Source organism: Branchiostoma floridae, chromosome 11 (genome assembly GCF_000003815.2).
Source record: "Branchiostoma floridae strain S238N-H82 chromosome 11, Bfl_VNyyK, whole genome shotgun sequence".
Taxonomy (NCBI): Eukaryota; Metazoa; Chordata; class Leptocardii; order Amphioxiformes; family Branchiostomatidae; genus Branchiostoma; species Branchiostoma floridae.
In genome coordinates, this window is record NC_049989.1 from 1,611,971 (window position 1) to 1,627,675 (window position 15,705).

Here is a 15,705-nt window from a genome sequence, read left to right on the forward strand (position 1 = left end):
TGTAAATAGTGTCATGAGGTTGGTAAATTACTCTTATAATGGTAAAGGTTCTTCAAAACACAACCAGAGTTGTACTCACTTCCAACGTTTTGGTGGCTGTCTAACCCTGATGATGGTGTCTGACAGACATTGAAACGTTGGAAGTGAGAACAATTCTGCTTGAGTTTTGAAGAACCTTAAAGTTTATAATAATGAATATATGGGTAACCTCTACCAGCAGTGGCATGAAATGGCAAGATACTAGAAGGAATTGGAACAAGAACTGTGACACCCTATTTGACTCTAGTAGTATACTGACTCAGAGGAATTAGGTTTTTTTGTTTTTTAAGTCCAGGACTGCCTAAAAAGCCAGTCTACATGTAGCTTTGGGCTGAGTGTACACTCCTTGTTAAACAAATAAAATGAAAGTCCTGAAGTGTCTGACACATTGTTTTTGGTTGAATTGGTTGAACTGCCACGGAAGGTTGCGTGAGAAAGCCCATACTCTTAATGTTACTAACATGTATAGGCTATGCTGTATTTTGACAGGTACACAAAATGATGTATATCCCAAGTCATAAAATGTAACTGTCCAATGAAAGAACTTGAAGCCCTCATTATGACACTATATAATTATAAGTTAAGGCATCTGATGCAAAATATGGTGACAATTGGTCATAATGTGGTAAAAGCATAAAATTTGGTATGATTGATCCTTGCGTACTTAATATTTGGAGTATACAAAAATGTACATTAAGGACTGTCTTCAAGGAAAAATACAACATTCGCTCTCTAATAATGATCATTGCAAAGCAAAAAATTAAGATGACCTTGCGACAGTTGCCATGTAAAAGCAGGATTCGTCCCGGGCCTAGAATAGTTTCTATTGCTGTATGCTAATTACCCCAAAGACACAATAATTATGAAAATGTTGGACAATTCATCTCCCCCTGCACACAGAAAAGAAGTCAAACCCAATAAACAGCTTAAGTAGAAGTAGATTTAGAATTTCCCGTTCATCTATAAATATCATGTTCCTTCCTTGTTGGGTATACAATTAATGTAATAACTATACAACTTCCTTGTTGAGTATACAATAATTATTATGTATACGACTTCCTTGTTGAGTATACAATTATGTATACCATGCTGTCTGCAATTTGCCTTCGGGCATGAGTTTGCAATAAAGATTACTTATTATTATTGCTTTTACCATAATCTGAGCAATTTTAGCCCCAATCGCCTATTATACATTGTAGACTATTGTAACTCCCAGTGATCTGTAAATGTCTACCTCTTGCAGAAATCCCAAGATCATCTTTGACCATTTCCACTTCCTACTGGAATGCCCCGAGCTCATGTCCAGGTTCATGCACATCATTAAGGCACAGGTGAGTACAACAAAGTTCAAGGTTAGAGACAATCAAACACAGCATTCTTTTGTCTGTATCAACACTTAGTGATGGCAGTAATTGTAAAAGGTCCCTGCAGATACATGTATATACTCCTGACCATGTAGAAATGTATAACATGGTTCTTAATAGCCTATGCAATGTTGTATAATTATACAATGTACCAGGTATACTGGTACAACACTACAAGTAACCAAACAATCCCCAGATTAGTGTGTGTTCAAAAGGTAACAATGGAGCTACATGAATAGCTGCTGTTGACTAACACTACATGGCATGCATTGAATAGAGTTAATTTCCATATAGCCATACGAAGTTGGCCAATCAGAAGGCTTTATTTCATATTGGTTATGACAAGGTAACATGATATAAGATTTTGTTATATGTCCGACAAGTTATTTATAGAGTGAGATGAGAGAAGTGCCACATGTGGTGAATGAAATGTTGATCAATCATCAATAGAGCTGCACAGTACATTGACCAAGAAGAGGAGATGCAGGATTTCAAGTAGTGGATATTAACCGTCATTGACCAATCAGAATGAGAGATTATATAATGACACAAGATATTGACCAATCAGAAGGATGATTGTCACATTTTAGCTTTTAGGATTTAGAACATTTTAGATTTGAGGAATTAGAACATTTTCTATGATTCCTGCAGATGGCTGAATTTTTTTATGTAATACTATATTTAAACTAGAGTTCCACAAACACATATCTTCGCCAAATAATCATGCCTTTGTTCAAGACTATTAGGTCTCATTCATGTAGTACTATTTTTAAAAGAGCACCTACCCCAAAGCAAACGACTGCATGAACTTGTGTTTGTAGCAGTTGAAAATTATATTTATCTATCCCATCTAACCACGGGTATTGTTGTTTACAAACACCCATACATTCTACTGCAGTACCGTAGGAAAATGGCCATTCCACTTGGAACATTTGACGACTTTCAATGTCTCAAAAGATTAGAATGAGGAAAAACATGTTTCCATTGCTACAGTCTCGTTAGCACATCATTAGCGTATGACCCACACCCTCCTATTACTGTCACCAGTGATGGTTTCTCTTTCACGGAGAAACCATCACGGCCCCGCACTGAACCGAACCAGGACAAGGTCCGGAGGTGGCTCAGGACGGTTTGTGGAAATACCATCATACGCCCTTTATTTCCTCTTTAGACCGGTGACGGTTAAGCGTCATATGACGGTTAACCGACACAGGATGGTTTAAGCAAAATATAAAGTGCACCTAAGTTTTATCTAAATGAATGTATGGCATGTTACTCCTCCCATCTGCCATAAAACTTGGCCAAGCTCTTAGAACTAGCATTCACTCTGGTACTGAGACATTTCTCTATGCGCAAACATTAAATAATCTCTAGACACTCAGAGCCTTTTTGGAGTATAATGAATAGACCGCTGTTATAAGGGTCCTGCAAGCTTCCCGAGTTGATGTCTGATGTCCTCGACTGACTGACTGACTGTTAGACCTGGGTATTTGGACTCTCAAAGAAGTACTGGTGTACCAATATCATAGCACGGACAATAGTGATCTAATGAGCTTATTTGGTTTGAATATATAGCCCTGAGCCCTAGAGACACTTGTTCATGCTTCTCTCCCCTGCAAACAATTATCAGGTCAATGACATGTGTATCGTCAGGATAATCAATTAGTTCTGCTGCACCTTTGATTTGTCTTTAAGTTGAGAGGTCATCTTTGTGCTAAAGGCCGGACACTGAGGGCAGGGGGTTAATTTGGTGTGACTGGCCCATGTCAGGGGAAGCAGATCAGGATAATTTGCTACAGTCTGAGGGGCTTGAATGATAAATGATGATTAATGGTCCACACACATTGGTAGGGTAGCATTGGTGCCCAATTGCCTTGGGATCTTGGCTAACAATTTCTCGAGTTATATGCTGTTCACCAGCATATAGACCCATACAACCAATAACATTACTCTTCTGGCGAAGAGAATCATGCCCACAAATCTTATTAAAACTCAGACCAGCGGGATAAAGGGCTGGGCAGGTCTGGTCTCTTAGACTTCGGGGAAACTTCGAATTCGGTTCCACATGACTGATTCTCTCCCTTTTGCTGCTTGAGTCAGGGTTAATTTGGTGTAACCAGGTCACCACCTTCCCTCACTGGTGAACTGTACACGTCCAGACATATAGAGTATCATGTAACATTACCTTTCTCCTTCACCCTGTGTGCTTCTCCAGGATAAGCTACCCTAAGTAATTATTTTAAATAGATAGTGATTTACATAATTTGCATCTCATTATGTTGATGATCACCCAAAGTACCTACCTACCCAAAAATAAAGAATATCGATCAATCCCCTCAGGGGTTATCCATCTAAAAAGTTACGAACTATAAGACCCACTGCAGTTCCAAACAAGCTGCTAGGAGGCCCAAAATTACACCATTCACTCCTAGTCCCAACAGCTATCCACCATTAAAAAATCATGAACCTGGCACTTCTGGAAAATTTAGGCGCAAACTTTGCTCACTTGCAGTACCAAAACAAGTTGCCAGGAGGCCCATTATCGAACTTGACCTTTCTTTTTTGTGTCCCCTACCTATCAACCAAATATCATTAGCATCCATCAAGAGCGTCTTGAGTTATCTTGCATACAGACAAACGCACTTACATACAAAGCCAGCTACAGCACCATAGGTAAAAGGTAGCTAAACCATTCTCGCACATGACAATCATTTCTACAACCGCTACACACCTGCCAAATATCATGAAAATCGCCCAGCTGCATTTTGACTTATGCTTCCCGAAAAAACACCCAAAAAAATACTAAGCTCGCTACCGTACCGTAGAAAAACGCCAGGTAACCCATTTTCGAACTAGGCATGCCTATCGACAACCGCTACACACCTGCAAAAAATCAAAAAGTTCCGTCCACACTTTCTCGACTTATATCCTGTTGACCTACATACAGACCCAAGTCGGCAAAATCATTATCTTCTTGGCGAAGATATTACATGACTGTATGGCATGGTACCGGTACGTTTTACTGGTACAAAACCATTTTTTCTTATTGTACTGGTCCGGAAAGATCAGACCAAAAAAAATTGGTGGAGCAGATGTTGGACCTATTAGAAAATAACCAGATGATCAGAAATTCATGCGTTTTGGGCCTTACTGGTCAACGAAAATAACAAGCGCGAAGCAGGTAGAGTTTATAGTAATCTCTACAAAGTCTTCCAGTCAATCGTATAGAGGCAGTTAGTCTTGCAGAATTTAAGAATGCCAGTGGGAGTCAAATACTCCCCAAAACATACTTTTTGTAGCGAAATTTACCATTGTTTTGAGTATTGTCCAGCCGCATGCTCTCACATACTGAATCAGGTCCAGGTTCAGGTCCGGACCTGGACCTGATCCTCTGGACCTGAACCAGACCTGGACATGAATTTTCTGTACCGGTACCCACCCTTACATGACATAGGTGCCAACAACTTTCTATGTTCCATGTTCCTCAGGATTTCACCGCCCGTCGAGAGTGGTTTTACGAGAACCTTCACCCCCAGACTGGTGACAGAGACCTGGTGCACAGGCCTCCCAGTGAAGATGATGTGCTGCTTATTAACAGAGGTTGGGATAGATGTGACTCGGTTAGGGAATTATGATACAGCACTGACAGTGTATTCCGTATCACCTGAAGCACCAGCCTAACCGTGGGTAGGGTCGCCAGACGGCAATCTTCCTAGTTGGAGAGCTGGGACCGAGGGTTATTCAATTCACAGTTAATTACAGTGTAACGTTAGTTCAGCTTTATCCGTTGGGTAGCCTAAATCCGTTACTTTTAAAAATAGGGTATTGGGGGATATCACGTCGACGGATGTTGGTTTCAAATTGCAATGTTTTCAGTATATTTCATGATCAGTTTAAAACTACCACCCGTCAGGTTGATGTGCCCACATACACTGTTTTGATAAACAACAGATATACTGTAGGTGACCCTGCGGATAAAGGTGAACTAGCGTTATGTCATACCAGGAAATAATACACATTTCAAAATGTGCCATAAATTGAGAAAATTTTTTATCCTCAAACAGAAACCTACAACAACATCAATATTCCAAATTGCAACATCTAAATCTATCCGGTATTTGAATTTTCGACAGTGGCACACAGAGTGACAGAGTGATAACTCAAGTTATAATGATCACCTGTCCTGAACACCTGTATCAAACATAACCACAGCCCAGGTATGACAAAATATGAAATGCAGTAACTGTTATCATAATGATAGTTGGGAAATCTGGAACCCAAACTAGGTGATCTGAAATACTATTGAGAGATTTGCATGTTGTTCAAACTACCATCTTACGACTAATAATGTTTCAGACATTCGACATTGTATGTATCATAGAATTACTACAACATTGTACCTGCTTCCTCCAATAATAGAATAAGTTGCTCAGGGGGGATCTTTATTTTGATCCAATTAGGTATATTGAAGTCTGATCTCTGTTTACTCCAGAACAAATTTTTGACAGCAGCTGCAAGATTGTGACTAAGATGAACAGTGAGAAACTCAAGGAGAACATCGCTGTCAAGTTCACTGGGGAGGAGGGCATGGTAGGTGAAGTCACATACTTTTATTGTGATGTAAAATTAAGATTCACTGAGTGTCCAAAAATTGATATCAACAGGGAACTGATGATAATCAGAAAAGGTGTATCATTGAGTAAAGTATGGCTGATTGAGTAAAATATGGCTGATTCTTTTTAAAAAGTTTTGTAAGAGGTTGAACAAGGGTTTCATAGGACCTTATATACCTCATATCTCTATGAAATATATTATCTGATTTTTTTCAGATCACTGTGCAAAATATATGACTGGTTCTTTTAAGAACAAAAGTTCAGAAACCTCATATCTCCATGAAATATTCTGATTTTTCGGGTGAACTATTATTTTTCTTACAGCTATATAATATTACATTTTACAAAAACATTTTTTAAGACCAGTTCTGCAATTCCTAATAATGGTGAGAAAGCTTTTGACATCTATTTCCAAGCAACACTAAGTCTTGTATCAATTTTCAAGTCATTTGCACATTTGTTTACTGTACAGGAAATAGCATCGGAGTCTACATAATATTACAGTATGTTAACTGGCCAATTGTATACATTGTGTGTGAATTGATCAGTCTAGTGGCTCTTCAATATTCACGAGTTATGTGTAGCCTAACCTGTTTTTGAAGCAACATAACTGGAAGTCAAGTGAACAGGATTGTACATTTAGATATTTTCATTAAACTTCTGACACAATATTTGTAGTCTCATCAAATCATGGCTGCCATTATATTAAGTGAAGATTTCTTTTCTGTCATACATGTATTCAAATGATGTTACGCTTGTTCACCTCTATCCACAGGGTAACGGGTAGTATATTCATTGTGTTAACCAATACAGTATAAAGGGATATCAACTGGATGGACGGTGGTCTCAAGTTGTAATATGTTCAGTGAAACTATCATCCGTCAACTTAATATCCCTAAATACCCATTTCTAACAGCAACGTGCTATAATATCCTCATAATATATCATGGTCCCCCTATACATACCTGGCAACGGATATAGGTTACCCCGCGGATAAAGGTGAACTAGCATTAACCAATTATGTCTCAAACATTATAATCTTCTTAGTGCCTGGGATCTTCACAACTATCCTCATGGCCTGTCCCTGCTTTAAATTCTGTTATTATATGATTGTGTTGACTTCTTGTACAGTCCTGAGATACTGTGTTATTGTGTGTGACAGGGCCAGGGTGTGGTGAGAGAGTGGTTCGACATCCTGTCCAAGGAGATTCTAAATCCAGACTATGCGCTCTTCACAATGTCTGCTGATGGTAGGTGGAAAAGCTGATAAAAACTTAAATCTGTTCATCTGTGTTCAACTTTGTAGAAGTTGCGGGTTCGAATCCAGCTGCTGTGTTACCGACCTTGTGCCCTTGGGAAAGGCACTTTACACGGCTTTCCTCACTTTCCTCAGGTGCAAATGAGTACCTTAGTAGCTTCGGCTTGGGCCGTCCCTCGGATAGAACGTTAAATGGAGGTCCCGCATACGGGGAGAGCCACACCCCATGCACGTTAAAGAACCCCCACACGTGCAATGGTGCGGTGTGTGTTGGTGCAAATCCTTCTGTCGGGAGTTGGTGATTCACTTCAAATCACCCGGATGGAGGCCTGGCAAACCTCTGTCTCGTATCAGCCATATGGTGAATTACATCATTAACCCAGATGGGAGACCTGCCGCATCCCCGTCTTGTAATTAGCCAGCAAAAGGGTATGTCACCCCGTAAGGGGCCGTATAACCCCGTCGTGTGTAAACATGTGCGAACATGTGTGATCATGTCGACCGATGATGATGATGATGATGATAGTCATAGACTCTGTATCAATAAAGATTGGAGTAACCCTAATTTCGACTGTCAAACTCCTTTCTTTCTCAAGGAATGAGCAATACACTGTTTCTGTGATTTATGTATACATTTATATGATTTATGTATAAGCTAAGTGTAAATATTCTAATAAAAAAACAAAATTTGTAAGTGAGTTTCTGTGTGTTACAGGTAGTACCTTCCAACCCAACAGTAACTCAGCTGTCAACCCTGACCATCTCAACTACTTCAGGTTTGCAGGAGGCATCATGGGGCTGGCCCTGTACCACAGGCAGCTGCTAAATGTGTACTTCACTCGGTCCTTCTACAAACATATCCTGGGTAAGTCTCTTCTGTATGAATTATTATCTTCTTTCCACCCATGTCCAGTATCAGGGTGAAATGCACGAAGTTGTCCTAAGTTAATTTAGATGTCTGAAGTTGTCCAAAGTTGTCCAAAGTTGTGCGAACTTGTCCGAAGTTATGACGTCATCTAAACTTTGGACAGTCAGCCGGGTGGTGTATGAAGTTGTCCGAAGTTGTCCGAAGTTATGACGTGACGCTAAACATGACGTCATCCTAACTTTGGACAGTCAGCCGGGGGGTGTACGAAGTTGTCCGAAGTTGTCCAAAGTTATGACGTCAACCTAACCATGACGTCATCTAACTTTGGACAGTCAGCCGGGGGGTGTACGAAGTTGTCCGAAGTTATGACGTCATCTTAATTATGACGCCATCCAAACTTTGAATAAGAAGACGGGAGTTTACCAAAGTTGTCTGTACTTCAATTAATTGTTAAATTACAAGGAATAAAATAACAACTACTACTTCTTATGATACAAAGTAGTGCAAGATGACTGCAATACATGTAGTTTATGAATAGATAGGGGAGATGTTTTCAGGTACTTGTATTTAGAAGTGACGTAAAAAAAGGGAAATATAATATTAAGAGTGAACTTAAATTATTTTGTGTGCATTGTTAAAACGAACGTTAAGAGGAGAAATAAAAGACAAAAAGGTTTGAAATAAATGAATTTTTTTTACAATGCATGAACATTGATTTTGTGCTGATTAATGTGCATCTATATTTTATTTGTTTATATAAGTATTTGTTTTTATAACTTAGGACAACTTCGCACACTTGTTGACCTACCCTGCCCACTGTCCAAAGTTAGATGACGTCACGTATACGTAACTTTGCACAACTTAGGACAACTTCGCACAATTGTTGACCTACCCTGCCCACTGTCCAAAGTTAGATGACGTCACGTAACTTTGCACAACTTAGGACAACTTCGCACACTTGTTGACCTACCCTGCCCACTGTCCAACGTTAGATGACGTCACGTAACTTTGCACAACTTAGGACAACTTCGCACACTTGTTGACCTACCCTGCCCACTGTCCAAAGTTAGATGACGTCACGTAACTTTGCACAACTTAGAACAACTTCGCACATAGTGCACATGCCGCCCTACCCTGCCCACTGTCCGAAGTTGATGACGTCACGTAACTTTGCACAACTTAGGACAACTTCGCAAACATGCCGCCCTACCCTGCCTACTGTACGAAGTTAGATTACGTCATCCAATAAATGTTTTGACGTCATCTGTGACTCCCGATATAGCCTCAAAGCCAGTGGGAAACGGTTGTAACTTAGTACAACTTCGTACAACTTCGAACACCCTAACTTCGTGCACTTCACCCTGATACTGGACATAGCTCCTTCTTTCAACTGGCATCATCTGAACCTTTCAGTCCTACATGTAAAAGAAGAGCATAGTGCCGCAAGGTTCTTACCAAGGCAGTTAGGGGCCCTTACAAATCTCTTATGTATAATTTGGGCCCTTTGCTGTGTTTCAATGTAGCAAACTTTTATAGGTAAAAAACGAAATTATGTCATAAAATTGAAGGATATTGTCTCTGAGCGTTATAAACTTTCTGCTTTCAAATTTTTCTTCCATTTTGCTAAATTGCTGTTACAGTGTGATATAATCCCCCTATGCTGTGAAAAAATCCTTGTGGGAACCCTGCTATACAAAATGTAAGAACAGTTACTTCTCAAACCTATGATGTATAACAGTACTGTTACAGTGTCATGAGTTGTGGAATCATATATTAAAGAATTCAATTGTCATGAGTTAACTGTGCAATGGATTTGCAGGGCTTTATTGTTGAATTTTCTCCACAGGTATCCCTGTCAACTATCATGATGTCGCCTCCATTGACCCGGAATATGCAAAGAACTTGCAGGTTTGTGTTTTCTTGTAATTTTGCATTAAAGTCCTTGCATAAGACCATTTATGATTATGAAATTCTTCAGCAAACTGAAGAAAATCTAAATCATAAGGTAATTTAAATACTACAGGCTCCATCTGATGCATCATCAAGCCAAGAAATGCATGCTTCCACCACATCTTAATTAAGTGTGCCACTGTGACACCAAAACTAGTTTTGCTAGTTTTGCTGAAATCAGCTTCTTCAATAATGGTCTGAGAATTACAGAGAGTTTGTACTCTGTGCAGGGTTCAAACAACTTAATATCATGTGTTGAAATTTGAATGTTATTGTAGTGGATCCTGGATCATGACATCAGTGACCTCGGGCTGGAGTTGACCTTCTCAGTGGAAACAGACGTGTTTGGAGCCATGGAGGAAGTGGAGCTGAAACCTGATGGCAAAAACATACAGGTTACAGAGGCAAACAAGGTCAATTGTTTCTCCAATAATAGTTATACAGTAGAAGCCACTAAATGGCACAGCCTAACTGTGAATTTATAGTGCAATTATCCGGCTCGTGCAAATGCAAAGTTATCTAGCTGGACCTCACCAGTTTGGGATTCTGTACAGTTAACAGAAGTGTGCGTTAATCCGTTGTGCAATTAGCTGGCTTCTACTGTATCTGCAACTGATATGGATGACATCCTCATTGAATACTTAGTCAACAGAAATTTTGCAAAAAATCTTCATTATGAAATCTAAGAGGTCATTAAACTTAAACATTCAAATGAATATTAAACTGTCACACAATATCAAATCGGGTAAATCATACTATTAGATTCATCATTTTTGCATTTTACATCTTCTTTGACTTTGAATTTGACACTACAATGATACATTACCCATTATCCCTTCAAACCTAGCGGCTTGTTATGATACTGCAGCGAACTTTCGGTTTTGATGCCTTGTGTTAATGACAAGTACAGTCAAATATTTTGGTTGGTATAACATAGCTTGTTGAGAAAAAGAGATAAACATTGCACTTTTGGCCTGCCCTCTGGTTCATCATGATATTATCTACCATTTCAGGCTGAGTATGTCCAGCTAGTGACCGAGCTGCGCATGACCAGGGCCATCCAGCCTCAGATCAACGCTTTCCTGCAGGGATTCCACGCTTTCATTCCCTGTTCTCTGGTGCAGCTCTTTGATGAGTATGAATTGGTAAGTAGATCAACCAAAAAGCAATTACTCGACACTTAGGATATGATTCTTTAAACAGTCACTTTCATTTCAGTGTCGGTGTGTTTTGTCAGTGACTCTATAGAAATCTTGTTGGAGAGAGTTTTTATACGCTAGCTGTGAATTGATATGCAAAAGAGATCTAGTCGGCGAACAGGTTAATCTAAACTATGAATTGATTAAAAAAGGGGAGGAAAACAAGTCAAGACTATTACCTGGATGTCTAATCTTCATTGACGTAGTAGTAGTAGATTTATTTTTTCACATACATGTATCTTATACCTTTGGACTGGCTCCAATTTGTTTTTCTAACATCTGCATGTTTTCTTGTGATCAATCCCTTCAGGAGTTGATGCTGTCAGGTCTGCCTGAAGTTGATGTGGAGGATTTTGAAAGGAACACAGATTACAACAGTGGTTACACAGCTGACTGTCCTGTCATTAAGGTCTGTTGTAAGACGTATTAAGACTTGATACTGTATATAATCTGTTTTAACTTCAAGTTTACACCATGAGCAACTTAAAATCTCGGAACAGAAACAGTAGGAAAAATGTGCTCCTTAAGCTTTCAGATTCAAGAATACAATAGCTATGTACCCAGACACCCCTGGACAATTACCTTGTCCAGGGGTGTCTAAGCAAAAACCCTATGAGATTCATATGAACATTATATGATATATACTCACTAATCACTAAGCAAAAACGCACAAACCATATGAAAATCACACAAATCACTATGCGATTTGCACAAACCAATATGCGAATGACATTAAGTCACGTTATCCGGCGGTGGTCGGCCGGTTTCGCATAAGGTTTGTGCAAATCGCATAAGGTTCGTGTGTGTCACATAGTGATTCGTGCGAAGCACAATCATATTAAAGGTTTTTCGCATAATGATAGGAACACCCTTTTCATAATCTTATCAAAGGAAAATAAGCTTAAAGATCATTTTAACTGAAGTACCTTAAAGGTCATTTACTGAAGACCTTTACTTCTTGTCCTTTTTCAGTGGTTCTGGGAGACAGTGAGGGATTTTCCCCAACAAGAAAGAGTGTTGCTGCTGCAGTTTGTAACAGGAAGGTAGGTCCAACTGTATCTTAGAATTCAAACAAAAAATAGAATTGTCTTTAAATACACCATTTCTTTAATGTTGAAACATTATTTAGGATTTCACTTTGGACAGTGTTGTTGTATTGTTTTATTTATTCAGATTTACAATGTTTGTGGGGGGATTAACAGGTGACATTACACCTTTTCAAGATGTCAACACGGAGACCAGTCTGTAGGTTTGAAGCACTCACACCGGGAAGGACCCCAATATTCTTTTTGATATTGGTGCGGCAGGTTCTTTAAAGGGACATAATGTAATGAAAGTCACTGTTTTCGGTCATTTCTCTACATAATGAGTTGAGTCTACCTTATTACACCGCACAGCAATATTTACAACGTATGGATACGACTTTGTTGAGCCGTGAGGATGTCTTGAAATATGCGCACTTCCCTCCGCCGCTTGAGTTGTCCGCCATTTTATTCAACTCACCGGCAAGCCAAATGCGCTTTAGAACGCGTTCGGTGGTTTGCTCGAATCATTGCTGAAGTTTGTTGAAAGTCCCGCTACGCTCCGAAGATCTGCGACCGCGACGGTTGATTTGGAAATCTACGGTCGGCTTACTTCCGATAGGCTACCCGGAAGTAAGTGAATTTGGTCGCGGCTTACTTTGACGTTGTTGATTAGCACTACAAATGTGATAAAATGACGCAGATAAGTTAGAAATAAGTGGCAAATGTCAATCTGGATGCAGATTTTCAAGTTCAGAACATTTGAAATTTTGGCGCCATATTTCTACATTATGTCCCTTTAATGTTCGTGGGGTGTGGCTTTTCCCAAACACAGTACCTCCATTTAACGTCCTAGCAGATCTAGAAGCTAGGTACTCATTTCACCGGGGGAGTAAAGTGAGGAAAACCGTGTTAAGTGCCTAATTCCCAAGGCACAAGTTCAGTGACACAGCAGGGTTCAAACTCGATACCTCTCGGTCACGAGCCAAACACGCTGACGCTCTGCCATGCGATCTCATAACAATTGTTGGCGTTACTGTACCCTTTTACAGCTCCAGGGTCCCCCATGGTGGGTTTGCCTATCTTCCAGGAGGAAGTGGGATGCAAAAGATCACCATTTCTCCTGTCACCTACACCCCAAACCTACTGCCCACAGCCAGCACATGGTGAGTATGCCTACTAGTACCTTCTTAGTACCTTCTTCTACAGTGCACACAGTACATACACTGTACAAAATCGTATGTACCTGCACGTGGTGAAGACAATTCTCTCTCGTCATATTATATATATTACATATGTTTTAAATGGTATTACATATGTCATACTTAGGCAGTGATTTAGTTCAATGTGGGTGTTCCGTCCCAGGTGATAACGTTCCATATCACACGGGTTTCTACCTGTATTACACAGGCTTCCATCAAATAGCTGGTGTGACTTGTGTCGTTACAATTTTTTGTTGGACACCAAATTTTTCAACTTCTGGCACATTTCGCATGGAAACGTGTGTTTTTCGGGTAGATATTGACATTATTTAAGTACAAAACGGTGTATTACTAACCTCTGCTGGTACCTAGAATGATACAGAGTTTATTTTCTATACGACAATGTACATTACTTAACACTTCTGTCTTGTCATATACAATTATGTACATTACGTAATATATAAAACTTCTTTGCTGTCACATACATGTACATGCAAGGCATTGTTGTATACTTGATACATTAGTCACATACTGTACATGTAAATGTCAACCACATGGTGCCAACATATGCACAGATGTCCTATTGACGTAAGCACCTAACAACTCACACACACACACTAAGTCTGTACAATGCCATGTAAATGTTACAGAAAGCATATACAGTGAAACTTGTATAAGCGACCACGTCCGTAAGACGACCATCGGCCTAATAGTATTACGACCGCTTTTGGCCGGTCCCGATTTTTTTCCCCATAGACACAAGCATTAAGCAACGTGGCCAAAGCGACCACTTGTCTTCTGTGACCGCGATCACCCCGAATCCGGTCCGCCCGCGACCGAAATGTTGCCGAAGATGACCGCGTCATTTTCAAGTGTGTAGTGGCCTCGATTTTTGATGATATCTGGCGGGAAATCCGCTAAAAACATGTATATGTAGCAACTCTCTGTTTCCTCCTTATTCCAGCATCAATCTGCTGAAGCTGCCCGAGTACAGGTCCAGGGAAGAGCTGAGGGAACGACTGAAAGTGGCCCTCCAGCACGGCAGTCTGGGATACGGCATGGCGTGATGGCTGTGTGAGAAGTACAAAACAACTCAAGGAAGTTACCATTCAGTAATATTGGAACGTTAAGTCTATGGATCAGATTGCTTGAGCAAGTGAAAGTGCTGCATGGGCAAGTGCTTGTCCTATGGTGCGATGTTTCCATGATTTTGACTTTAACTTTGACTTAATTCAGATCCACTTTTACTTATTATGAGCTAACAACATTATGTTGCAAAAAAAAATGATTGGACTCCATTTTCCACTTGTAATTGTGTCTATACATGGTCTAAATATGTGCACCAAGTGGCTTGTCCAACTGATAAGCTTTTCGTCAACTCTGAGTTTAACTTAGTACTTCTTGATTGGTGAAGAAGGTAATGTTGTGAGATCATTATGTCTTGTTGTAAGTACATGACACCCACACAAAGTGTATATTGGGAAGCTGGAAGATTCCTCACTCCTTGGTCTTGTATTTAACAGTTTGTTTCATGCTTTCCCGGTGTTATTTTTTCTACCTGAAAATATTTCATTGCTGCAAGTAAAACGCATAGAAATAACTAGAGTCTCTCATTTAAATGTTGGGCCATGCAGTGAAAAGTTGGTGTGAGCATGTAAATTTTTAATGTACTTGCTCAATGGATGAGTCAAGTGAATTTTGAAATTTTCTCCAGCCTCAAGTCAGACATGTTCAGTACCCATAAGCAAAGATTGAAGAAGATTTTAACCATAATTTTGTATTCCTAGAAGATTGTATAAATTATGTTAATACGTTAAGAGCTTGTTGATTACATACATTGTACATATTTTAATTGTGGTGACTGTAAGGTCATGGAGTTAAATGTCAGTGCAGTCTGTTATTTATAAATTTGTTACTTTAAAAAGTTGCCATGGCGATTTCAGAATCAAATTGAAAGCAGTAGGAAAAGAGGGATTGGCTGTTAGTTTTGCTCAACAAGAATCCTCCATGAAGTTATGGTGTTTGCAGAGTGGCTGAGGTGTTTGATTACTACAACTACCGACATGCCAACTCTAAGATGTCTAGATTGTAGATGCGAAGACACAGTCCAAGACAAAAACAAGTTGTGCAAATTACGAAAGATCCTAATAAAACAGAAGACTTCAATATTGTAGCATTGCTCATGATTGA

The 15,705-nt window shown here is 39.6% G+C and overlaps 1 protein-coding gene across 1 annotated transcript in view; it reads left to right on the forward strand.

The window, feature by feature from the left end:
• Positions 1 to 15,681, forward strand: part of LOC118426112 (E3 ubiquitin-protein ligase HACE1-like) — a 34,459-nt gene extending 18,778 nt beyond the window's left edge. The window contains exons 16-27 of the mRNA XM_035835370.1: positions 1,268 to 1,370; positions 4,892 to 5,003; positions 5,896 to 5,993; positions 7,179 to 7,266; positions 7,990 to 8,139; positions 9,989 to 10,050; positions 10,371 to 10,505; positions 11,106 to 11,237; positions 11,602 to 11,700; positions 12,264 to 12,334; positions 13,366 to 13,479; positions 14,480 to 15,681. Coding sequence (XP_035691263.1) covers positions 1,268 to 1,370; positions 4,892 to 5,003; positions 5,896 to 5,993; positions 7,179 to 7,266; positions 7,990 to 8,139; positions 9,989 to 10,050; positions 10,371 to 10,505; positions 11,106 to 11,237; positions 11,602 to 11,700; positions 12,264 to 12,334; positions 13,366 to 13,479; positions 14,480 to 14,582 — 1,267 coding nt within the window. The 3' untranslated portion in view covers positions 14,583 to 15,681. The remainder of the gene's footprint in view (positions 1 to 1,267; positions 1,371 to 4,891; positions 5,004 to 5,895; positions 5,994 to 7,178; positions 7,267 to 7,989; positions 8,140 to 9,988; positions 10,051 to 10,370; positions 10,506 to 11,105; positions 11,238 to 11,601; positions 11,701 to 12,263; positions 12,335 to 13,365; positions 13,480 to 14,479) is intronic.
• Positions 15,682 to 15,705: the final 24 nt, after the last annotated feature.